This window comes from Mauremys reevesii, linkage group 6 (genome assembly GCF_016161935.1).
Source record: "Mauremys reevesii isolate NIE-2019 linkage group 6, ASM1616193v1, whole genome shotgun sequence".
NCBI lineage: Eukaryota > Metazoa > Chordata > Testudines > Geoemydidae > Mauremys > Mauremys reevesii.
The window spans coordinates 4,004,741-4,030,775 of NC_052628.1; the positions used below are offsets into that span (position 1 = coordinate 4,004,741).

At 55.9% G+C, this 26,035-nt stretch overlaps 1 protein-coding gene across 7 annotated transcripts in view; it reads left to right on the forward strand.

The window, feature by feature from the left end:
- CNTFR (ciliary neurotrophic factor receptor) overlaps positions 1-22,355 on the forward strand; it is a 414,593-nt gene extending 392,238 nt beyond the window's left edge. For 6 of the 7 annotated variants that reach the window (XM_039545262.1, XM_039545264.1, XM_039545263.1 and 3 more), the window contains 3 exons: positions 11,543-11,723; positions 16,253-16,397; positions 21,119-22,355. In XM_039545262.1, coding sequence (XP_039401196.1) covers positions 11,543-11,723; positions 16,253-16,397; position 21,119 — 327 coding nt within the window. In that variant the 3' untranslated portion in view covers positions 21,120-22,355. The remainder of the gene's footprint in view (positions 1-11,542; positions 11,724-16,252; positions 16,398-21,118) is intronic. The other variant, XM_039545268.1, reaches the window with a different exon arrangement.
- The last annotated feature ends 3,680 nt before the right edge of the window (positions 22,356-26,035 follow it).

The following is a 26,035-nucleotide window of genomic DNA, read 5'->3' on the forward strand; positions in this document are numbered from 1 at the left end:
TCGGAGCTCTTCCTGCCTCTCGGCAGCTTGCAGTTAGGGGTCGTGCACTCCCTGGAGGGAGAGGTGCAATGGGAACAGGCTTCAGAGGGGACTCAGGGAGCAGCCAGAAGGGCTCACAGGGGCTCACAAGCTGCTTTCCACAGCCTGCGCTTTGATTGGCTCTCCATTGCTCCGCCTTCTTGCTTGTTGTCATGACAAAGAAATGGTAGATGGGGATTGGCAGAGCTAGTCCAACATTCAAAGCGGGGGCAGAGTAGGCATGGCTGGCGCCCCCTGGTGGCCTCACCTGCCCTTTTTCAGTACTCGGCAGCTTGTGGCTCACGCTTGCCTCGCTTAGCATAGTGCCCCAGTTCTGGCTGGGGTAGAAACCCTACTGTGCTGCACTCAGCAGTCCTTTCGGTGACAACCACGACCCCCTGCATGGTGACACTAGGCAGCACGGGCTGGGAGCTAAGGCACCCTAGGGAACCCCAAGGTCTGTCTGTGCCCAGCAGCCACAATCAGGAATCCCCTCAATAGTCATTGCAACCAAGTCCTGTGTTTTCTCTGCCTCCAAGGACACCTGCTGTTCCCCTTTGGGGCTCAGCTGAGGGGAACCTGTGTGCTTGCCGAGACTTCAGGATGTGCACCAGGCGGCTTTCCCAGTTAGTTTGCGTTATGGTGGCTGGCGAGTGGCAAATGTATTTAAAAATTCTTTGGTGCCATCAAGCGGACACACTGTGAAGTGCGGCTTTAAATGCTCCATCACCGGCTTGCAACTCTGTCCGGTGCCACCTCCATGGCAGGGGGCTTGAAACCCTGACACCCAGCAAAGTGCAGGTGGCTTGCTGAGCAGCGGAGTCCCAGAGGAGCATGCATGAGGCAGCGGGGACCCATGAAAATGCCCCATGCAGACTCCGAGTCGGTGTGAAGCAGGCCTGCTTCCTGACGCTGGCTGGTGTCTCTGCACCAGGTGAGCACAAAGCCAGATGGACATGCCTTCCTTTCTCCCCGAGGCAGGGGAGACTCCGTGGGGGTGGGGGAAGGGTCCAGGAGAGAAACCGCGGCCCGTGTTTTTCCATCCGAGCAGCGAGGGAGCGTGTGCAGGAGAGGAAGCGTAATGACTGCAATTACAATCTACCCTCATTATGCTCCAGCGCGCGATGCAGCGTGGGGGTCTGTTTTGACAAAGGCGCGGCACGCAGCGGGGGCGGAGGGCCGGGTGGAGATATTCTGGGGAGCCTTCCTCTCGTGTTTAACAGCACGTCAGCCAAGGGATGAATCCTGCACGGTGCTGAGCACCCCTCAGGTGCCCTTTGGCTCAGCAGGAGTGGGGATCACTGCACGGCCTGCAGAAGGCGTTCCTTGGTATGGAGAGAGCACATCCCCAGATGCTTGGGTGCTGTGCATGGAGCCTATCTCCATCTCACGAATGCAGCTGGGAATCTCACGCGCAGCATGATGGACCGATGCCAGTGGAGATCCCTCGCCTCCACGGATCTGGATTCTGCTTTGGTTTTGGTCATGAGAGAAAACTCTGGGTTAGAATCATAGTGGCCAACTTTCAGGCATAAATAAGGCCCCCAACTTTCACAATAAGCCAAAAATCAAGCTAATCCCATTTCAAAACAAGCCAGTCCCTAAGAACCCCAACACTCTATGTGACTAGATCCCCCTGGCGTGCAGTCTGGGATTGTGGTGGGCCCACTGTGCACCCCAACTCTCTCCCCCCCTTGCCCCTGCTTGCTGAGAGCTGATCAAAAAAAGAAGCCACAAGCTACAACAAGCTTCAAGCCCCAAACTAGCCAACAAGCAACTCACAAGCCAATTAAGCCAAAAACAAGCCCAATTTCTGCGGTTTTTTCGCAGGTTTGCATGTCTGGTTAGAACCCAAGCCGCGGCCTGTCTGACAGATCTCAGCTGAGACCTGGCGCTGCTCCACTGAGGTGAGGTCTCCTCATAGAGGGTAGCAATATCTTACTCCCCCCGCATTGCCCACGCTCTCCTCCCCTTCCCTCTGCTTCTCCAACCCTGGCTGCATCGCAGACCCAGCAGCTTGATCCTGGTCTTTTTCATCCTTCTGCAGAGCAGTCAACAAAGTAAATCCAGGGGGAGGGGAAAATCCATCTTTATCGGTCAGATGTCTCATGTCATCCATCCCCCATCCCCTGTCTCTGTCCCCCCGGGGACTCTCTTACGTCTGTCTCCCTGCAAACGCATTTACACAGAGGGGCCGTCCCAGGAGCTGTCACCTCTCTGTGTCCTGGAGGACTCTGTCCGTTGCCTCCAGTAAATGGCTTTCGTTCCTGTGTTCCCTTGCACTGTGGCTGCTGCTTAGAGCCCCTTGGAAGCTGGACCCCATCATGCTCATGGACGGGCGTTGGCCCTGTGGTTATGGGATTTGGCTGGGGACTTGAGAGTTCCCAGCACCGACACCATATGTGACTTTGGGGACAAGTCACTTCCTCTGTCTGGTCCTCAGTTTCCCCATCTGCACAATGGGAATAATGTTACGGGTGTTGTGTGGTGCTTAGCAATCCCAATGAGAGAAGCTAGAGAAGAACCTAGACAGCGAGCTGTCTGGTGGCCCCACCTTCCCCCCACTCCAGGAGCCTCTTGCTTGTGCAGGCGGGAGGTGCAGATCTAGCCGTGTTCACTCAACTTTGTGTCTGCTCCGAACTGAATGTGGATTTTGGTGGCTGCAGGCTGATGTCTCCTGGAGAGAGAGAGAGGTCTTGGAGTTCTCTGGGGCAGCCCATTCCAGCTCTGCGTGCTGAAGGCTGGCCGAGAGGGCTGCAGCCCGGAGCAGTGGAGTGAATTCAAACCAAGGCGGATACGGGCTGCCTAACAACGTTGTCCAAGAGGAAGGGACCAGCTGGTGACAGATAACCCCCGAGTGCACTGGCCGCCAAGTGGACAGATAAACAAGTTGGTGGATGGGAGACTTGCTGGGGGCCTGCTGTCTGCACAGAGGCAGGAGCGGCGCCAGGGTTTTTGGCGCCCTAGGCGCAGGGCTGGCTCTACCCATTTTGCCGCCGGTCCCGTGCCTCCGGTGGACCTTCCGCAGGCGTTCCTGCGGAGGGTCCACTGGTCCCGGGGCTCCAGTCGACCTGCCGCAGGTGTGCCTGCGGATGCTCCACCGGAGCCACAAGACCAGCGGACCCTCCGCAGGCACGCCTGCGGGAGGTCCACCAGAGCCGCCTGCTGCCCTCCCGGCAAAATGCCGCTCCCCCTCAAATCCTGGCGCCCTAGGCGACTGCCTAGGTCGCCTAAATGGAAGCGCCGGCCCTGCAGAGAGGCGCTTCCAGAGGGGAGAGAAGCGAGGTGGGATTTCTGGGGCCTTGTCCACAGCTATGTGTCCCACCTCCCTCTGCAGCACCCATGTGGACAAATTGGAGAAAATGCAGAGAAGAGCAACAAAAATGATGAAAGGTCTAGAAAACATGACCTAGGAGGGAAGATTGAAAGCAATTGGGTTTGTTTAGACTGGAGAAGGGAAGACTGAGAGGGGCCATGATACCAGTTTTCAACTACATAAAGGGTTGTTACAAGGAGGAGGGAGTAAATTGTTCTCATTAACCTCTGGGGACAGGACAAGAAGTGATGGGCTTAAATTGCAGCAAGGGAGGTTTAGGTTGGACATTAGGAAAAACTTCCTAACTGTCAGCGTGGTTAAGCACTGGAATAAATTGCCCAGGGAGGTTGTGGAATCGCCATCATTGGGGATGTTTAAGAGCAGGTGGGACAAACCCCTGCCAGGGCTGGTCTAGATAATCCTTAGCCCTGCCCTGAGTGCAGGGGACTGGACTAGAGACCTCGCGAGGTCCCCTCCAGTTCTATGCAATGATTCTATGCGTCCCACCTCCAAGTGACCCATCTTGGGTCAGCGTGATGGGCCCCTCGACAGCCCCACGGGATCACCTCGCCGGCCCCTCGCTGCAGGGCCCGCTCATTTGCCTCCTCTGTGACACAGGCAGTTAGGCCTTGGTCCTTGAATCTGCAAAGCCCCCGGCCCCCGCCGCCCCAGCGCCGGCCTTTCCCAGGCCAGGAACAATGATCGGCTGTTGCTGTCTAAGCTGCCTGCAGCCACGGTCCCTTTCATCTCGCGCTCGTTTCCAAATGACTAGTGACACCCGGCGGCGCTCCCCTGGCACTGTCCCAGCATCTTCCCAACATCAAACAGGGAAGGGCGGGGGGACACAGACTCCGATCCGAGGGCCAGTTTGACCCCTAAGAGGGTGAGGCACAGCTGAGGCTGCAGTATAATGGGTCTGGGAGGGGGGAAGCTTTGCAGGGAAAGGGGGTGTGTAGCTGCGTTTCTATCGGAAATCTTGCCATGCTTGGGGGCGGTTGAATAAAGTCCCCAGGGTCTTCCACGGAGCCTCTAGGACGAGTGCCGGCCCTCGAGCTGGAGCCCAAGACGTTCTGGGGCTGGGCTGTAACTTTCTATTTGTTGCGGTTGGCTATGGTTCCCCGTCGTGTCCCAAGCCTCAGTTCCGTCCAGCAGCCATGCCGAGAGGAGAGCCCAGAGCAGGGTGGGGAGAGCTGCTGAGAGTCCCCCTGTAAATCCTGAGCGGCCGAGCTGGGGGGCTTTCTGTGCGCCGGCCCCCCGGCGTGGGGCTTGGCTGGGGGTGTCGGCTGGCAGCACAGCAAGGGGTGGGCCCAGCCGCCGGGCACGAGGCAGCAGGGCCCTGCTGCAGTACAAGGCACAAAGGGAATCGGAGCGTTTGTGAAACAAATCTCATCTTCCCCCCTCCTCCTCCTCCACTGCAGCAGAGCCAGGGACCGGGACCTGCCTCCGCGGCTCCCCAGCAGCTCCACGCCTAGGCTGGCGCAGGGCGAACCAAGGGGCCGATGCCCTATGGGTCCCAGGGCAAACCCGGCCTCCCTGGGATCGGCCTGGTGGTGGCAAGGAGATGCTGTGTGGGGCAGCATGGGTGACATGAAACAACGCACAGCACCACAAATACACACCAGCGTGCAGTACCACAGAGACACACAGCACCACAAATACACACCAGCACACAGTACCACAAATACACACCAGCACCACAAATACATTCCAGCACCAGAAATATACACCAGTGTGCAGCACCACACATATACACCATCACAAATACACACCAATACACAGTACCACAGAGACACACAGCACCACAAATACACACCAGCACGCAGTACCACAAATACACACCAGCACCAGAAATACACACAGCACCAGAAATATACACCAGTGTGCAGCACCACAAATATACACCAATACACAGCACCATAGAGACACGCCAATATGCAGTACCACACATATACACCATCACAAATACATACCAATACACAGTACCACAAATACACACCAGCATGCATCACCAGAAATACACACCAATACACAGCATCACAAATACACACCAGCGTGCATTACCACAAATACACACAGCACCACAGAGACTCTCAGCACCACAGAGACACACCAGCACACAGTACCACAAATACACACCAGCACCACAGAGACACACAGCACCACAAATACACACCAACATGCAGTACCACAAATACACACCAGCACCACAGAGAGACACAGCACCACAAATACACACCAACATGCAGTACCACGAATACACACCAACACCACAGAGAGACACAGCACCACAAATGCTCATAATCACACCCATGTCACACCAACGATCTCCAACACACACGTGCCACAGCTACACACACCTCACACGAGTACTCTCCAGTGTAGGCCCAGCTGAGTCTCACACATCCCTGGAAGGAGACGCAGGGACAGTCGCAGGGTAGGGCTACATTTGGGCAGGGAGGGGCAGTTCCCAGCTCCTGTACATGTATCTGCGCTAGTACCATACAGGCAACCTCTTGGGCTGAGTGACGTGGGTACAATCCCACCTCACCGCCTGGGCCTGCGCCACCATCCGTGCCACGGCAGGCACCGCGCTGTTTCTGGGCACTAGCAGTGCTGGTGTAGGCACACCCGCCTGGGCTGGGAATCACAGCTCCAGGCGAGCCATCCCCCAGACGCTCACACGCACGCACTCCAGGACTGTCCCAGGCCCAGAGCAGAAGACCGAGTAATGGGACTGTGTAGAAATGTCAGATCCCAGCCTCTGCACCACGAAAACCACAGGCCGGCTCCTCAGCAGGGCTGGGCCGGTTCACACCAGCTGAGGACGCCTGCCTCTGTCACATTGGCCAGACGGCGTCGTCAGCACTGCTTGGTGACTCCAATTTCCACCTCCGGTTTAGGGTCCTTGACGGTACTTGGGGACGGTCTGCTCTGGCTCTGCGCTCACCTGCTGGCGTGATTGTTCCGAGCAGGGCTGCACAGCAGGCTAGCTTGGTGCTGCTTTTGATTTGTTCTTCCCCGTGACTTGTATCACTGGCACCTTCAGCGTCTTTCAGTCTGGGACGGGCTTGCTCAGCCCGCTCGCTGGGAGGTTCACGTCGTATTTCTGTTGCAGGAGGAGCCCCGGGGCTGGCCCCGCAGCCTGTTGTTGTTGTACAGACACAGAGCAAAGACGTGGTCCCTGCCCCAAAGAGCCGACAGTCCAAGGGGCGTGTGGTTTTGTTCAGTACTGGGAACCGTCTAGGAACAAAGAACGCAGGCCACACTTCCACGGAGGGGGACTCTGCCCTGGGAAGCAGTGACTCTGAAAAGGGCCTGGGGATCGTGATGGGTAACGAGTTAACCCTGAGCTCCCAGTGCGACGCTGTGGCTGAAAGGGCTAATGCGAGTCCGTGGTGCATCCAGTGGGAGCAGAGCGGTTATTTTACCTCTGTGTTTGGCACTGGTGCGACCACTGCTGGGATCCAGTTCTGGTGCCCACGGTTCAAGAAGGATGTTGATAAATTGCAGAAGGTTCAGAGAAGAACCACGAGAATCAGCAAAGGGTTAGAAAACAGGTGTTACAGTGATAGACTTATGGAGCTCAGTCTTAACAGAGAGAAGGGTGCGGGGTGACTCAATTGCAGTCTATACCTACCCACATGGTGCACAACTATTTCATCATGGACTCTTCAGTCTAGCAGAGAAAGATCCAATGGCTGGAAATTGAAGCGAGACACATTCCGACAAGAAATAAGGCCTAAATTTTTAACAGTGACAGCAATTAATTGTGGAAGAAGGTCCCAAGGGTCGTGGTGGAGTCTCCATCACTGATAATTTTCAGTTCAAGATGGGATGTTTTGCTAACAGCTCTGCTCTAGGGATTAGCGTGGGGCAGGTCTCTGGCCTGCGCTCTACGGGAGGGCAGAGGAGATGATCACAGTGGTCAATTCTGGCCTTGGAATCTCTGAATCTAGGTACCTTCGAGAGCGACCGACTGAATTTTTGCTGCTCCGGGGCTTTGTGGCAGAGGGCTGATTTGCTGCTTTGGCCGAGGTGGCCCCAGAAGTGGAATATTCCTGTCTGCATGTTGATTAGCAGGGGGAACGGGCCCAGTTCTGCTCTGCAGCTGTGATTGCCGGAGTCCTGTGGGTGTGGGGGGCGTTGCTGGCGGAGCGGCAGCTGTGCGGATTGCATTGGGGTTTGGTCCCAATCAGCTTTGTCAGCTGTTAAAGTTGGGCCCCAGACTTCCCTCCTGTCTGGCGGCGGGGAGGGGGGAGAGATTATAGTGTCAGATAATGTTGGCAGGAGTTTGATGGGGGTGTTATCGAGCTAGTGAAGAGAGCAGCGATGGCAGCAACCTGCCACTGGATCTGGAATGGACCTCGCAGACAGATGGAAATGGAGGCTCCAGCCCCAATGCAGCATGTGCCCCTGTGCTGGGGGGATCGTACCCCGGGGAGGGGCTTTGGCTGCGTGTCTAGAGATTGGCAGACAGTCGGCCTGTGCTGTTGCATTTTGCCGTGTAGCCGGACCCAGGCCACAGGCCCCATGCACAGCAGCGGGGACCACGCTAGGGCGGATCAAGCATACAATAGCCACGGCCCCAGGCCGACACGGGGGCGTTAGCCTGTTACAATGGGGCTGTGAGCCTGTGACCTCCCCGCAGCTCCTGTGGGGCTCCCCCTCCATGGGGCGGCGGGGGGTTAATATCCTCATGTGTGTGGCTTTGAAGTGGGTGTTGAATTAGCCCTGGATGTGCGGCCCAGAGCGAGAGGCCCAGGAATGCGCCGCAGCTGTAAACCACAGGCTCCCTCAGTGGCTCCAAAGGATTACGTAAGCATGGGGTGGGGAGAGGGAGCGGATGCGGGGGGGCAGATTTTTTTATTTCCAGAGAGGAGGGGGGACACTCCAGCTTACCAGAGGAAATCAGATGCCATCAATAGTTCCTATTAACTCCCTAGGGGGACCCGTTGCTCTCTCTGCATCACACGTGCACTGACACTGTTCCACACACATGCCCAGCACTCACACCCATGCACTGACACTCTTACACACACACACGCCCAGCACACACACTGACACGCTTCCATACACACATGCCCTGCACTCACACACTGTCACTTCCATACACACACGCCCTGCACTGTCACCCATGCGCTCACACTGATCCACTTCCACACAAACACCCTGCACTCACACTCATGTACACACTGACAAGCTTCCACACATACACCCTGCACTCACACCCATGCACACACACTGACCCACTTCAGCACACACACCCTGCACTCACACCGACACACCCCATACATGCACACACACTCACATTGACACATCCCTATAAAAACCCAAACACCACCCACACCCACACCCACATACACATGCTGCCACACTCTTGGACACACTCACGTGCACACAACACCCACAGTGCACACATTCTCTCAGACTCCCACATAACCTTTCACACACCAAACCTCCATGCATCCATACTAACACTCATGCACGCATGTGTGTGCACTGACCCTCCCGCTCATTCACTCACGCACACAATATTGCACCTGGGCACACACAAACACACCGCTTCAGTATACACATGTTGTTACCCCCAAACATACACACTTAAAAACACGCATGCGTGCACACACACACAGAGTCTGTTGCACAACACTCCTACTGACTTGCACACAGCGCCATCCACACACCGACAGCCGTACACACACACACACCCCCACTGCTATCCTCTGGCTCTTTGTCTGCCACCCTCTCTGGGGTACCAGGGCTCTGGGGTATCTCCACTGGGTTACATGGCACCAATGAGACATCATTCTCCGCCAGCCCAGCCCATGGGTCTCCTTACCCGGGTCAGCATCAGGACAACTCCAACAAATTAAATGCCTTGTTCTCCCTTGTTTCCTCCTTTAGCACCCCTGGGACTTTCAGTCTCCCTAACTCCTCTCCCCTCCAGTCCCCACCCACGGGTGCCCTCCTCCCATGGCTCTCATCTCTTTCTGATTGCTCCAGGCCTAGTGTGGCATGCACAGATACACACGGGGATCTCCCTTTTAGAGTGACCAGATAGCAAATGTGAAAAATCAGGACAGGGGGTCGGGGGTAATAGGAGCCTATATAAGAAAAAGACCCAACAATCAAGACTATCCCTACAAAATTGGGTCATCTGGTCACCCTACTCCCTTTGCACACCGCTATTCTTGGGCCGGCTGTCTCAGCGGGCACATCTCCTTGGTCTGTCAGTCGTCCTCCCGGGGGCACCCCCAGAAAGGGTCACCAGCTCTCAGCACATGCTGGATAACGGTTTCCTTGCCCTGAGGAGGGTGTCAGGCCAGCGGGAAGTGGTTGCAATGGCGTAACGGGTCTGTCTCGTGTTTCACTGGTTGAACGTGCGGCTGCGCAGTGTGCTGGGAGAGTGGGGATCTCCACCTTGCTCCCATAGCTGAATTTCACTCTTTAAAAACTCGGCTGTTTGTTCAGCTGGGGCCCCAAGCAGTTTGCTGGAGTTACTCTGCCGTGATTTGGGGCATTCATATTACTCACTGTTACTCCACAGACAACAGCAGAAGTTTCAGACTATCCCATCACTTCATCAGCAGCCTCGGACTGACGGGGTTTCCAGATTCCCGGCGGAGTCCCACCTCACACACCCACTATCCAAGTTGCCCCCCCGGGACGCCAGCACATAATGTCCCTTGAATTTTCCCTCTGCTCTTGCACAGATTTGAGCTGAGCACGCTGAGCACCCCGTGCCACAAAGGGAGCGGCTTCCTCTCCCCTCTCTGACTGCTGAGCTGAGATCTGGCCCGTGCTCTCTGCCAGGGAGAAGGGGGAAGGAGACGGGAGCTTCATGGTCAGTGTCCCAGCTCTGGTTCTATCCCTCCTGCCTCTGTTCTCCGTTGGCCTCCTGAGCTCCAGAACTGAGAGCAGAGGCCAACTTCCCCGCCCCTGAGCCGAGCAGATGGGTCATGTCAGACCCCTCGCAATCCTTCATCCGCTCAGACGTGTTTATTAGCCACATGTGTCTGGAGAGAAGATGGCTTGTGTCAGTGCAGGCCGTGAAGGAAGGGAGGGGGCGTGAGCAACTCTTGCTGATTGCACATGGGGATGTTCATAAGGGCTCCTCAGGGATGCTGGGACCAGCCTCGGGGGCGGAGGTCGGCCATCGCCCTGCTCCTGCTGTGCAGCGCCTGGCACGCGCTGTGCTGCCGCTCAGAACTGGCACCGACGCCCTGGCCCAGCAGATGGCACCTGAGAGACAGGCTGCCATGACCCCCCCATCCCCTGCCGAGCTACGATTCCTCCCCGGCCCCTCCTCACGCGCTCTCAGCTCCATTTCCCTCTCTCCCCTCCCCCTCCGTTCCCCCAACCCTGTGCCCCTCCTCTCCCCCTCCATTCCCCCATCCCTGTGCCCCTCCCCCTCCATTCCCCCATCCCTGTTCCCCCTCCCCTCCCCCTCCATTCCCCCATCCCTGTGCCCCTCCCTTCCCCTCCCCCTCCATTCCCCCATCCCTGTGCCCCTCCCCCTCCATTCCCCCATCCCTGTGCCCCTCCTCCATTCCCCATCCCTGTTCCCCATCCCCTCCCCTCCATTCCCCATCCCTGTGCCCCTTCTCCTCCACTCCCCATCCCTGTGCCCCATCCCCTCCCCTCCATTCCCCATCCCTGTTCCCCATCCCCTCCCCTCCATTCCCCATCCTCCCCTCTATTCCCCATCCCTGTGCCCCTTCTCCTCCACTCCCCATCCTGTGCCCCTCCTCCCCTCTATACCCCCATCACCCCATCCCTGTGCCCCATTCTCTCCCCCTCCATTCTCCCATCCCACCCCTCCACCCTCCTCCCTTTTCCATTCTTTCTCCCCAGGCCTGATCCTGGAGCCCCCAGGCCCCATTGAGGCTGGTGGGAGCTGGGTACATGGAGGGCTGCCCGGGTCAGCCCCCCAGCCCTGTCCCACTCCAGGGGATCTCAGGCTGCCTGTGAAACTGGCCTGCAGAAGTGACCGGCTGTAGCATTCATGTTGCCCGGTAACGGGGATGCGGCCCAGGCCCCTCCTGCTGGAGCCATGGCCAGGGCAGGGGGTGCCGGTTGCTCTGCTCCGTGGGCCTAGCTCCCCATCCACACCCAAGCCCCGGGGTCCCCTCTAGCTTCTCTCCACAGACCTTCCCCTAGGGATGCGACCTCTCCATGGTGACCGTCCCCTCCCCTCTCCCCATGCAGGTGGAGCTGTCGGACGGGACGTCCCACACCATCACCGACGCCTACGCCGGCAAGGAGTACATCATCCAGGTGGCCGCCAAGGACAACGACATCGGCACGTGGAGCGACTGGAGCGTCGCCGTGCACGCCACGCCCTGGACGGAGGAGCCCAAGCATCTCACCACGGAAGCCCAGGTGGCAGGTGAGGGTGCCAGGCAGCAAGGGGGCCAGCAGGGACGGTGCAGCAGGGCCCGGGGGGTTGACCCCTCTCCTGCCAAGGGCTTGGCATCACCACTGCTGCACAGCTGATGGGAAGCGGAGAGTCAGGCCCCACGAAGGGGTGACGGGGGGTCGGGGGGTTGCCCAAGTTCACACAGCAAGTAGCAGAATCAGGACGAGAACCCAGGAGTCCTGGCTCCCAGCCTCCTGCTCTGACTCACAAGACACCACTCCCCTCCCAGAGCTGCTCACAGAACCCAGGAGTCCTAACTCCCAGGCCCCCTGCTTTGGCCACTAGACCCCACTGTCCTCCCAGTGCCAGGGACAGAACCAGGAGACCTGCCTTCCAGTCTCTAACCCACTAGACCTCACCCTGTCAAGCTGGTGCACTGCATCATGGGACAGCTGGAGGTCAGGAGCACCGGCACTCCCCAGACTGAGTGAAAGCAACCCCGGGACCCAGAGGCCCTGCCCTTCCTCCAGGTGGCAGCAGGTTTCAGGATCCAGATGCAGGGGGCAGTCCCCAGCTCCTGGAGCTATTGCTTCAGGCTCTCTGCATACTCAGGTAGGCATCAGTTAACTTAGGGCACATTTTCAAGCTTTTCTGTGCATCCATGAAGGACAGAAACACATTGCATTTAAATGGCAGCTGAGATTCGGATTCATCACGTGAGTCCTGGGGCTGGCTGGGGCCCATAATGCCTACGCTGTCCACACTGGATCTGCCCAGCTGTGACACCGGAGCTCCTGCCGGAGAGCGGGGAGAAACGAAACGAGAGACAAGGCCCATGCCCCTTGGTGTCGTCAGTGCATCTGAGGGGGCTCCCTTCAGCCTGTCCCAGGCCGTGACACCTCCTCCCTCCATCTCGAGCTGTTGCATTCTGTCCATCTCCAGTCACACACACCTACAAATGGGCTAGTTAACCTGAACAGCCCCTCCCCCCCCACGGGACAGATGGGTAAACTGAGGCACGGGAAGATTAAAGCCCAAGGTTTCAAAGAGCCAGCTAGATGTGGGTGCCCAGTGAGCAGCATTTCCAGCCTCCCAGGCTGGGCCCCCCAAAGTAGCAGAGACCTTTGCCAGCTGCACCTCAGCAACCCACCCCTGGCCAGAGTGACGCAGCCCCCGAGCGGGGATTCAAACTCCTCCAGTCCCTGGGCTGAGCACTAGCCCATGCTTCTCTCTCCTCGACACACAACACACACGTGCAAATGTCCTGGACGCTCACCCACGCACAAAACACCTGTCCCCACACACGCTGCTCGGAAACAACGGAGCCCTGCCGGCGCCCTCGGAATTAGCCTCTGCTTCTGTCTCTTGCCCCGACCCCTTCGAGAGCTTTGGCTAAGAGCCAGCAAGGTTTGGCCTCCACCAGGACCGGGCCGTGTACCGTCCCCGCGGCGGGCGCGCTCCCCCCAGCTGCGTTACAGCGTTTCAGCCGGCATGTCAGATGGTGGCCCGGCCTGTGCTGACTCAACTCCTCCCAGCTCTAGCCTCCGGCTTGCGAAGAAGCACTAAGGATTCGTAGGAAGGTTATTATTCAGTGGAGTGCTGACCAGCCCCCCGACCCCGCACAATGGCTCGGAGCCACGCCAATTAGAAAGAAAAGGCACAACGTTAACGAGCCCCTGTTTCTAGGAAAGAGCTGGGACTGCGTCCAAATTCACGACGTCGGCCTTCGGTTTCCCAGAAGGACTGGAGCGGCCGCCGGCTTGGTTCCCCCAACTGGCACTGCCTGCCAGGAGGTTGGGTAATCCACATCCCCAGAGCAAACAAATCACTGCTTCTTGCAGACAACTGGGAGAGCGTCCAAATTCTCAGCGCTGCGCAAATCCTCGGCACTACTGGCCATGGGTGTGCGAGGCCTTGGCACTGCCGACACTCTGTGTGTGCAAACCCTTGGGCTGTTAGCTGTGTGAGTCAAAGCAGCCTCGCCCGCATGGGGCATGCAGGCGAGCGGGGAGACACTCACTGCTGCGGGCTGGAGGAAGAAGCCCAGGCTGCTTGCTCTCAAGCTGAAGGATGATACACCGAGATGTGCCCTCTGGAGGCTGCGGCACCTGCCAGGATTCAGCTGCATGAAGCTTATCAGACAGAGCCAGTAGTTTTGCCGCCATTCAGACACATGCTGCCTCAGATGCATACACAAACCCTTGCAAAGTAACACACCTACACACCCGGACATCACACAAACATACACCCAAGTGCTTACAAACATGCATTCCCCCGTTTACTCACACAGCTATATTCACTCACAGACACTCTCTGAGGCGTGTGAACACTCACATGAATATGCACACACGCCCGGCTTTCTCCAGTTGAGTTAACTAGTCCTTTGTGAGCGTGACCCACTATACAAGTGTCGCTGCAGGTTGACTCTCACACACCTCTTCATATGCATGCACACACCACCTTGAATGCACATGCATGGCTTGCATGCATACACACATACTTCTCGCACGCACCCCCCATTTGCACACTTCTTGATGCACACACAATGACAATTGCTCTGAAATAGCTGAGCTGCACCGGACCCCTCTGAATTAGCCTCTGCTCCTCCCTTTCTCTGTCTCCCGGACACCGTGGAGAGGTTTGGCTAAGCACCGCTGAGATCCTCCCCCTCCCCGCCCAGGATTGGCCCGTGGCCCCTGGTGGCAGTTCTGGTCAGCATGTGACTAGTGGCCGGTTCCCCCCAGCCTGCTCTCCAGCTGGTGGACTGACACTGCTGCCCCTTGGCTCCTGCCCAGTGGCTGCAGTTAGATCTAAAAGCAGAGCATGAGCAGCCGATTGCTGCTAGGAAAGAGCTGGTGGTGATTCTGCTCTGGCAGCGCTGTGGAGGTGGGGGCCCCAGCTGGGCCGGAGGGAATTCCGGGTTAGGGCCCCCCCAGGACCTGCTCTCGGGGGGAATAGGGGAATGTCTGGGCCGGGGGCTGTATGCCAAGAATACAGCCCAGTGCAAGGCACCAGGAAAAAAGGCTGTGGCTAGGGGGTGCTAGCTGCTCCGGGGGCGCAGGCGGATGAGGTCGTGAAACTTGTGACTTGCGGTGCTCATGATGTCCTAAGGCTCCTGACCGGCCTGACTGAGGCTAAGGGCGACTCAAGGCACATGACGTGCTGGGAGGGTGATGTCAGAGGCCTTGAGTCACAGCCCTGATGACACCATGAAGTCTGACATGTCTGATGATGTCATGAAACTTGTCCCCACCCTGCTGGGGATGTCAGATGCCAGTGATGTCAGGGGGCTCTGTGCATCTGGTGCGACCAGGCCTCCGGAAGCCAGGCTGGGAGGCAACACTTGCTGGCGCCTCATTCATCACAATCAAGCCGAGCCACAACGTTCCTCTGCCCAGACCCTGTGTGGATACCTGGCCCTGTTCACCCCCTGCTGGTGCCGCGTTGCAGGAGACGGCGCACGCCCGTGGGAATCGGGAGCATCGTAGGATGGGGGAGGACCCCAAAGGGAGATGGGTCTGGCCAGATTTCCCCAGGGGAGAGCCCAAATCACCAGCCACGCGACTGGCACTCCCACCAGGAGCTCTCTCTCTCTCTCTCTAACCCCCCTGACGGAGGACACCAGCCACGTGTGGCAGTAAAGTCGAGCCACCCCCCTAGAGCCGCTATCCCCAGCCCGTCCCCCCAGGGCAGAGACCGCCGCGTTCCGACCTGGGGCGGACACGCCAGCCCAGGCCTGCGTGGCAGGGAGACCCGAGGCGCAGCCCGGCCGTGGCTCTCCGTGCACGTGGGCGGGCCGACGGCCTGTGCTGCGTCTCCCGGCTCCCGTCGCAGGCTCCGGCCACTCTGCCTTTGGGTGTCCCCAAATCCGCCCTGCAACCGCGGGGACATTTCTGTGGGGGGATGGTGCCCTCTGCTGGCCATTCCGTGTAACGCGGGGCCCAAGAGGAGCTGGGCTTGCAGAAAGCGCCGTGCCAGCCCCTCGGCAGACGCGGGCACCCCAAGGAGCTGGGCAGAGCTGAGGCCCACCCAGGAGGCTGCAATGCTCATAGACCAGGCCGGTGGGGGCACAGAGCTCTTGCTGAGGCTGCACGCCAGGCCCCTCGGATTGGGCGGGAGAAGGGCTGAGGGAGGACAGCTCATGCCAGTGTCCCATTCCCAGGGCCGTGCCCAGAGCAGAGGGAGCCATGCCCAGCCCCCTTCAGCCAGGGAGGAGGGGAAGAGGCAATGAATTGGGGCTCGTGTGGTGAAGGAGGGCTGGATACACAAGTGCACAGAGAGACTAACAAAGCAAGAGGCTAGCTGGTGAGATGACGGGGGGACAGACAGATTCTCCCCATCTAGGGAAGTATTGTCAGAGGCTGCCCTGGGCAAAGGGCTTTTAATAGGCAGGGGACAGACAGGCTGGCACGGCGAGCCCTGGCCTGGGAGAGGAGCTGCCGTCTGTGCCATCCCAGGGCGGGCCTGATGCTTGGAGGGAAGGTGAAGCGGGCAGTAGGCAATGCAGACCGTAGCTGCCTGTTGGCCCATCTGTAGGCTGTTCCTTTCCCTCGCTCCAGAGACGACGACCACCGGCACCTCCTCCTTCGTGCCGCCCCCCACCACCAAGATCTGCGACCTGGAGGCCGTCGTCGGCAGCGGGGCCGTGACCGTGTCCTGGGCAGAGGGATTGGTACTGGCAGCAGTTGGCGTTCTGTTTATTTAGTAAGTATTCTCCAGCTCCGGCAGTTCCCTCCTCCCCGTCCTCACTGGGCTGGAGCCAAACTAGCCACACGCGGGCCGCCGGAATGGGACGGTCACACTCGCAGGGCAGTACGTAGAGTCCTTGGCGTGCTCTTCACTGGCACCGAAGAGTGTGTTCACTGGGAGGTAACTACCCACACAAGGCACCGGTAGAGTTACCGGCAAGGAGCTAGGCCAGGCCAGCACTAGAGCCCTGTGCTGGGCCAGCCTCACCTCGCTCAGCTCACAGCGACGCTACGGAGCCTTGTCTCCACCAGGAGTGCACAGTGGCAGAGAAAGCGGGCGCTAGGCGTCCTGGGAGAAAAACACACCTGGCCAGTGCAGATGTAACCCAGGACACTGGAGACACAAGATGCCTGTTAGATTGATCGATCGATCGATCGATCTATCTATCTATCCCCATCCACCCCATCTATCTATCTATCCTCATCCACCCCCACTATCTATCTATCTATCTATCTATCCCCATCCACGCCCGCTATCTATCTATCTATCTATCCCCATACACCACCTCTATCTATCTATCCTCATCCACCCCCTCTATCTATCTATCTATCTATCTATCTATCTATCTATCTATCTATCTATCTATCTATCTATCTATCTATCTATCTATCTATCCCCATCCACCCCCACTATCTATCTATCTATCTATCTATCCTCATCCACCCATCTATCTATCCCCATCCACCCCATCTATCTATCTATCTATCTATCCCCATCCACCCCGCTATCTATCTATCTATCTATCTATCTATCTATCCCCATACACCACCTCTATCTATCTATCTATCTATCTATCTATCTATCTATCCCCATACACCACCTCTATCTATCTATCTATCTATCTATCTATCTATCTATCTATCTATCTATCCCCATACACCACCTCTATCTATCTATCTATCTATCTATCTATCTATCTATCCCCATACACCCCCTCTATCTATCTATCTATCTATCTATCTATCTATCTATCTATCTATCCCCATACACCCCCTCTATCTATCTATCTATCTATCTATCTATCCCCATACACCACCTCTATCTATCTATCTATCTATCTATCTATCTATCTATCTATCTATCTATCTATCCCCATCCACCCCCTCTATCTATCTATCTATCCCCATACACCACATCTATCTATCTATCTATCTATCTATCTATCTATCTATCTATCTATCTATCTATCCCCATCCACCCCCTCTATCTATCTATCTATCCCCATACACCACCTCTATCTATCTATCGCCATCCACCCCCTCTATCTATCTATCTATCCATCTATCTATCTATCTATCTATGCATCTCCATACACCACCTCTATCTATCTGTCTGTCTATCTATCTATCTATCTATCCCCATCCACCCCATCTATCTATCTATCTATCTATCTATCTATCTATCTATCTAACTAACCCCTGTGCACATCTGTCTGTCTGTCTATTCTAATCTGTTTTAGCCTGCTGCCCAACATCACGCTGTCTGGGTGCCTTTCATGTAAAATCAAGAGCAGTAGTAAAGTCTCTGGCCTTTCTCTCTTTTGGGGGTCAGAGTGCTGATTGCGGGGGGTTGATTTGATTTGATTTGTTGTTGTTTGGGGCGATGGGTTGAGTCTTGTTTCTCCTGGCGGGGCTTTGAAGTACAAAAGGATGTCAGTGTCGGGGTGTATTGAGTCGAAGGCGGTGTCAGTGCTCAGATTTGCGGGTGGTCAGTGTTGTGAGTATCATCATGGCTGAAGGGTATTTCAAGAAGGAAGGTTTGGCAGGGTTTCCTAGAGGCGTTTTCACTCTAATCTCATCTGCTGGGCCAGCGAGGGGGAAGGGGCCTTAGTTAAAATGAGAGCCAGGTCCCAAATAAGAGTGTGATGAGATTGTTTGTTTGAAACGTGGTGGGGTTTTTTGGAGTAAATTTGATCGTTTTTTAAAAACAGAAATCACACACACACACACACACACACACACACACACACACACACACACACACACACACACACACACAGAGCCCGTTTGCTGGGCCAGCTGAGTCACACCGTGGTGTTTTGAAATGTTGATTTCAGCATAGAAAACATTTTTGTTTGGAAAAACTGCGACTTTTTTAAATCTAAAAAGATATGGAATTAAGAAACGGTGAAAAAGCAAAAGAAAAATTCAGCCCTTCTCAAAAGCAGAGGCACAAAACCATCCGTAAATTTTCAAAAGGCTCCCAAACAGTTTTTAAAACTTTTCCCACCTGCTTTAAAAATTAACTAGAAAGCTTAGCAAGCAAACGCACACACCCGCGTACATACATAGTCTGGTCTCCCATGTGCAAGAAAGATGAATTCACACTGGAACAGGTGCAGAGAAGGGCGACTAGGATGATCAGAGGAATAGAAAACCTCCCTTATGAGAGGAGACTCAAGGAGCTTGGCTTGTTTATGGTAACCAAACGAAGGCTGAGGGGAGAGCTGACTGCTCTCCATAAATACATCAGAGGGACAAACACCAGCGAGGGAGAGAAGCTATTGGAGTTAAGCACCATTGTGGACACAAGAACAAACAGATAGAAACTGGTCATCAACAAGTGTAGGCTTGAAATGAGATGAAGGTTTCTAACCATCGGAGGAGTGAAGTTCTGGAGCAGCCGTCCAAGGGGAGCAGTTGGGGCAAAAAACCTACTTGACTTCAAGACTGAGCTTGATAAATTTATGGAGGGGCTGGTATGATGAGGTTGCCTACGATGGAATATGGCCAATCTGCAACTGCTGTTGGCAAATATCTCCAATGGCCTGAGACAGGACACTAGACGGGGAGGGCTCTGAGTTGATACAGAGAATTCTCTCCCAGCGCTCTGGCTGGTGGGTCTGGCCCACATGCTATGGGGCTAACTGATCGCCAGATTTGGGGTCGGGAGGGAATTTTCCCCCCAGTCAGATTGGCAGAGACCCTCTGGGAGTTTCACCTTCCTCCGCAGCACAGGTCACTTGCTGGTTTAAACTAGTGACAATGGTGGAGTCTCTGTCACTTGAGGTCTTTAAACCATGATTTGAGGATGTCAGTAACGCAGCCAGAGGTCAGAGGTCTGTTACAGGAGTGAGTGGGGGAGGCTCCGTGGCCTGCAACATGCAGGAAGTCAGACTAGAGGAGCATGATCATCCCTTCTGGCCTTAAAGTTGATGAGCCTGTGAGGTACACACGGATGTACGCACAGACCCATGCACGCACAGACAGATACACAAGTGTACACGCACACAAAGGCGTGCATGAACGCCCATAGGTACATACACACAATCGTGCACACTCATGCCCATGCATGGATACACACACACACACACACACACACTCACGTATGCATCCACACACAGAGTGATGCACACACACACTTAGGGTTGCCAAGGCTCCAGAATTGTCCTGGAGTCTCCAGGAATCGAAGATTCATCTTTAATTAAAATTATATCATGTGATGAAATGATTCCTCCAGGAATATGTCCAACCAAAATTGGCAACCCTACCCGGCCTGCGTGCACACCCTTGTATGTACGCACACACATTCACCACATATATCCACCCGCACATCGTACACCTGCTCACACACGCATTCAAATACACACGCTCACACAGGTCTGCACTCAGATACACCCATGTGGACACACACACAGGCAAACTCCTGGATGCCCCTTGCCCACGCACACCCAGATGGTATCGCCTTAGCCCAAGGAGCGACTCCTATTGCGTTCAGGGGAGAGCAGTGCTGTGTGTGGACACACTGCTCTTCCTCACCAAAGCAGTCTGCTTAGCCTGGAACACTGGACGTTTCAGAGCCATTGAGCCTTGAAACAACGCACTTCCTATTGGAGGAGGCGTTTCAGAGGATAAGGGACCAGCGAGGGGAGATCTCAGTTTTCCAGAGTGATGAACTCCTGACCTCATTGAAGTTAATGGCAAAATTTCCAGTAATTACAGGATTTCTGGGATCCCTGCACTTTGACTGCAGCCTGTGGATTCCTTTCGCTGTGATGCAGAGTGGGGCACCCCAGGGATAGGTGCAAGGGCCAATCTGTGTATCTATAAATCTACCTGTGTGCTTCAGGGCTTCAACCATCACCGGGAGGGCTCTGGGAGGGAATTTGTTCCCCATTGTATTCTGGGGTTTGGGGATTTTTTGGTCCGAAGTATCAGAGATGGCCGGGGTGGAGATGGGACACTATTCGGGGCGTGCTGGCGCACTGAGAATTCCCTTTCTTAGGCACTTGGTGGTGAGTCTTGCTCAGGGTCTAACTAATCACCAGATCTGGGGTTGGGATCATTTTCTCCCGGGTCAGATTGGCAGTGATCTTGGGGGGCGAGGGGTGTCTTCCTCTGTGGGGAGTGGATCGCCTGCTGGGATCGTCTGGCTCTATCTCACCTAGTCGGTTCCCTGCCATTGCCGAGGCGTTGGGCTCTGGTGCCCCTGGGTCACTCCTGGTCTCCGCCTGTGGCACACAATAGCTCCTGAGGCCTGTAACGCCTTGCTGTAATCCGGGTTCTGGGTGCAGCATGGTGGGGAGGCTGGGTGTTGAGTGGCCTGTGATATAGAGCGGGTTACACTGGATGATCTGGTGGGTCTCTTCTGGCTTGTGACACTCCAGAGTGTGCTGATTTTGGAGCCTCCCGAGCGCAGGCGGTGACCCCTCTCTCTGTTCCTCTCCCCGCCTGCAGATCCCCTCCTTGCAGCCCCGCGGAGGAGACCACCGCCCCGTCTGAATCTATTTTCTCTTCTATTTTGCACATGTTAAGGCGGACGTATCACATTTCTCTTCATCGCTTCACTTTGTAGAAGGACAGACCTGCCGCGCCGTGAGGGTTTCCCCGCCCCCTCCCCGAACTGCCAGGGGAACCACGGAGCCTTTACAAAAAGAGAGAGAGAGAGACTCCCCCCACCCCTGATGCCCCCCCAAACAGTGAGACCCGAACCCCGGCTGTGCTGCAGTGCAGCGCCCAGAGGAGAGCGCCAGCCATCCCGGGCGAGAGATCGGATCATACAGCTAAACCGCCATGCCAAAGATGCTACGCGACTTCGCTTCGTGCCCACGGCGCTCTGCTGCCGCCGCCGCCACAACATGGGTGACGAAACGTATCAAACACACACGGGAAGGGGGAGGGGCATCGAAACCACAATGAGCCTTGTAAGGGGGTGACCCCCCTCCTTGCTCCTCACGGCGGGCTCCGAAGAACTGAACTGGCTTCCAGAAGCTCCAGGCCGGAGGGGCAGCGGGGGGGTTAGTCCCCTAGATGCGGTTCCCTACCCCCAGCCCCGTGCGACAGAGGACATAAGCGCTGTTTTCACGAGCGCAGACTAGTACATTGGGGGCTTTCTTTTTTACTGGAAAAAGGAATCTAAGAAAACAGCCAAACCGACCCTCCTCCCTCCACCGCCCGCCTGCCCTGGACTCCTGGTGCCTCCCAGACACCCACCCGGGCCCCCCAGCCTGGGCAAAATCAGCGAGGAGACAATAGCTCCGGTGAAGTCTGCGACTGTCCCCTGGCCCGTCACCTGGTTGTCTCTCTTTTTATCACCTCCCTTCCATTTCTACAGGGAAGCGCCTCGGTTTCTGTATTTGTCTTATTATTGAAAAACAAATATTCATAATGGAACTGTAGCGACACAAACATATCTCCCCCCCACGCTCGTCCGGTCCCACCCCCCATCCTTCGTTCTCTCCTCCCCCCACGCCCGCCGCACCCCGGTCCTGTTTTGTAAGACAGCTCCCTGCCCGTTCCGAGCGCAGTATTTAATACCCGACGTCCTAGTATTCCAAAAGTTAACATGCTGTATTTGAATTTTTTATAGATGTATATATAAAAAAACAAACAAAAAAATCCACACACACACACCCCAAAACAGCCAACAACAACAACAAAAAAACACCCAGGAGAGAGATTGTTCATTAAACGTGATCATTTCGTGATGACTGTCGGCCCCTGGAATTATTTTACCTCAAGGTCAGGGTCAGGGCTGAGCCCCGAGTGTTCTAGACCCTTGGGGACCCCAGTGACGGGGAGCTAAAGAGGGCAGAATGCTTCCAGTCGTTCCCACTGTCCAGGGCTGGTGGGTGGGGAAGAAATTGGACTGACTGAAAAAGCCCCAGATCCAGAATTCTAGAGCTTTTGGAGTTCCAGAATCCCTAAGAGTGTTAGTGCCTTTTGGAGTCCTTAGACACCCCCCCAAAAAGTTCTAGATCTCTTTGGAATCCTCAACCTCCCCAAGAGTTCTAGAGACTTTTGCAATCCCTCTGCAGAGTTCTAGATCCCTTTGAAATCCTAGAACCACCAAGTGTTTTAGAGCCCATTGGAGTCCCAGAACCCCAAAGAGTTCTAGAGCCCATTGGAGTCCCAGAACCTCCCAAGAGTTCTAGACTCTGTTGGAGTCCCAGAACCTCCCAAGAGTTCTAGAGCCCATTGGAGTCCCAGAACCCCCAAGAGTTCTAGAGCCTGTTGGAGTCCTAGAACCTCCCAAGAGTTCTAGAACCTGTTGTAGTCCCAGAACCCCCAAGAGTTCTAGAGCCCATTGGAGACCTAAAACCTCCACTGTTCTAGAGCCCTTTGGAGTCCTAGAACCCCCAAGAGTTCTAGAGCCTTTTGGAGAGTTTTTGGCATTCTAGCACTAACCAGAGGTCATGCAACTTGGCATTCTACAGACCCCGTGTTCTAGAAGAAGCCCCGATACCTATCAGAATGGGGAAATCAAACTAGATTAAGAGCCCCCCATCATTCTAGACAGCTGGCACCAGGGCCATCCCAAAGGGGGTGTGGGGCCTGCGGCGGAAGTGACGGATTCGTCTCTTCTTGGACCGACCATGCCGGCCAATGACACCGGCCCATGGGGCCCCCCAAAGCGCGGGGCCTGGAGCAGTCACCCCGTTCGCCCCCACCCAAGGGACAGCTCTGCCTGGCACATCTCCCAGTGCAAGGGCGGTCTTGGTCCTTTAGCCGTACTAGTTCTGGACTCATGCTGTTTCACAGCACTGGGTGACTGGGCAACACATTGGCAGATGAAATTCAGTGTTGATAAATGCAAAGTAATGCACATTGGACAATACAATCGCAATTATAGATACAAAATGATGGGGTCTAAATTAGCTGTTACCACTCAAGAAAGATCTTGATGTCACTGTGGATAGTTCTCTGAAAACATCCACTCAGTGTGCAGCAGCCGTCAAAAAAGCAAACAGAATGTTGGGAATCATTAAGAAAGGGATAGATAATAAGACAGAAAATATCATATTGCCTCTGTATAAATCCACGGTTCGCCCACCGCTTGAATACTGTGTGCAGATCTGTTCACCTCATCTCAAAAAAGATATATTGGAATTGTAAAAGGTAGAGAAAAGGGCAACAAAAATGATTAGGTATCTGGAACAGCTTCCATATGAGGAGAGATGAATAAGACTTGGACTTTTAGCTTGGAAAAGAGACCACTATGGGGGGATATGACACAGGTCTATAAAATCATGACTGGTGTGGAGAAAGTAAATAAGGAAGTGTTATTTATTCCGTCTCATAACACAAGAACTAGGGGTCACCAAATGAAATTAATAGGCAGCAGGTTTAAAACAAACAAAAGGAAGTATTTCTTCACACAATGCACAATCAACCTGTGGAACTCCTTGCCAGAGGATGTTGTGAAGGCCAAGACCATAACAGGGTTCAAAAAAGAACTAGATAAATTCATGGAGGTTAGGTCCATCAATGGCTATTAGCCAGGATGGGCAGGGATGGTGTCCCTAGTGTCTGTTTGTCAGAAGCTGGGAATGGGCGACAGGGGATGGATCACTTGATGATTCCCTGTTCTGTTCATTCCCTCTGGGGCACCTGGCATCAGCCACTGTCGGAAGACACAGAGCAGAAGTGCAGATACCCCATTACTGCAGCATCTGTCTCGGGGGTAATTTCATGGTAAAGTTGCATTGACTCGGCCGTTCCTAGTTAAACTTTCACAAGGGGCGGATGTGTTAGCCGGTCTCTGACCCAGTAATAACCACCTCCTGCAACAAGGCAGGCGTCAAGAGGGAGGTGGTGGGGTCTGGTGGACAGGGCACTGGACTGGGAGTCAGGAGCCCTGGCTTCTGTTCCCAGCTCAGCTGGTGACCCTCTGTGCCTCAGTTTCCCCTCCCCCTTTGTCTGTCTCACCTGCTTAGATTGTAAGCTCTTCGGGGCAAGGGACGTCTCGCAGTGAGGGGACAGTGCCTAGTGCAACGGGTGCCAGCTGGGGATGGAACCTCTGGGCACTACTTTATTAGTAACAATTGCCACAGATACAGTGGGACCAGTCGGTTCTCCAGCCAGCGAACCGGAGGGGAAGCCAGCAGCAGAGGCCAAACGCCATGAGGGTGGGGACGACACAGACAGCGCGAGCCGGGCGAAGAGGTGGCTGTGCCAAGGAGACGTGCAAACCGAGCAGGTGACGGGTGCCCTCGGGCCAGCAGCTGCACAGGAGAGGGCTCTTGCACCGGAGCTGGTGGGATTGTGAGAAGGAGGTGGGGCCCCATCCTGGGACGCCCACTGGAGTAGATGGGAGCTGCTGGTCTCCTGCAGCTGGCGGGGTGAGTGGGGGAAATAAGGCCCAGGGGTTGGAGCTGGGCTGCTGGAGGGGGACGGGGCCCGGAGTGTCACTCTGGCCCGTGTGCTCTCCAGCACAGTCAGGTGCAGAGGCCGGACCTGGGACGGGCTCCCAGAAAGCCGCTTGCAGGCTCCAGCCATCGCAGCCACGTCCCTCCCACCACAGTGCACTAAATGTTTAACTGGGCAATAAAACCCCAGCACAGGCCCCTAATTAACTCTGTGGCGCTGGCTGCTAAGACCCATCCTGGCCTCTGCGCCCCACCACTGCTGGGAGTTTAATAGGGCTCTGAACGGGAACAGCCTCGCTGATCTCCCCCGCGCCCTGCTCAGCTGGCTGGGGTCAGCAAGGTTAACCCCGAGCAGAGCCCCATCCCGTGCAGGCCAGCCCCCCTCCCCTCCCCCCCAGCTGGGCTCCGTGCAGATGGAGGCTGCAGCAGCAGCGACTTATGACTTAGCGGTTGAGTGTTGATGTCTCTGTGAGCCTTCAAAACACGGCGCCTAAGGACCAGGCAGGGGCCTAGTGGTGGTCCAGTGTGAACCCATCCTCTGCGGTCCCCATGCAGCAGTCAGCCTCCCCTCACCCAAAGCCGCCGCTCTCCAGCCACAGGGCCTACCGAAGACTCACATGTATCTGGTACGTGAGTGTGCCCACCCGTGCGCCCAGTCCCAGCTCGCTGGCTGGAGCAACCCGGGACACGGGGTGCCTACGCGGAGGCTCCGTGGGGCCCTCTCCCCATCACAGCGTGGCTCGGGCTTTGTTTCGGAGTTGACGTTCCCAGAGCAGCAGGCCCAGGCCGAGGGAAGCAGACACGCCGGAGGGAGGTTTGACCCAGCGCATGTGAAATCCTTGGAGAACCCCTGCACCACGCCAGGGCATGGCCACGGTGGGTCGCCTCATGCAGCACACTGCCATTGTCGCACTGCCATTCTCTGCTAGGGTCCACTGGCACCCGCTGTGGCCGGGAGATGAAGGGCAGTGGGCTGATTGTGCCATTGGGCTCCTAGTGCTGTTCG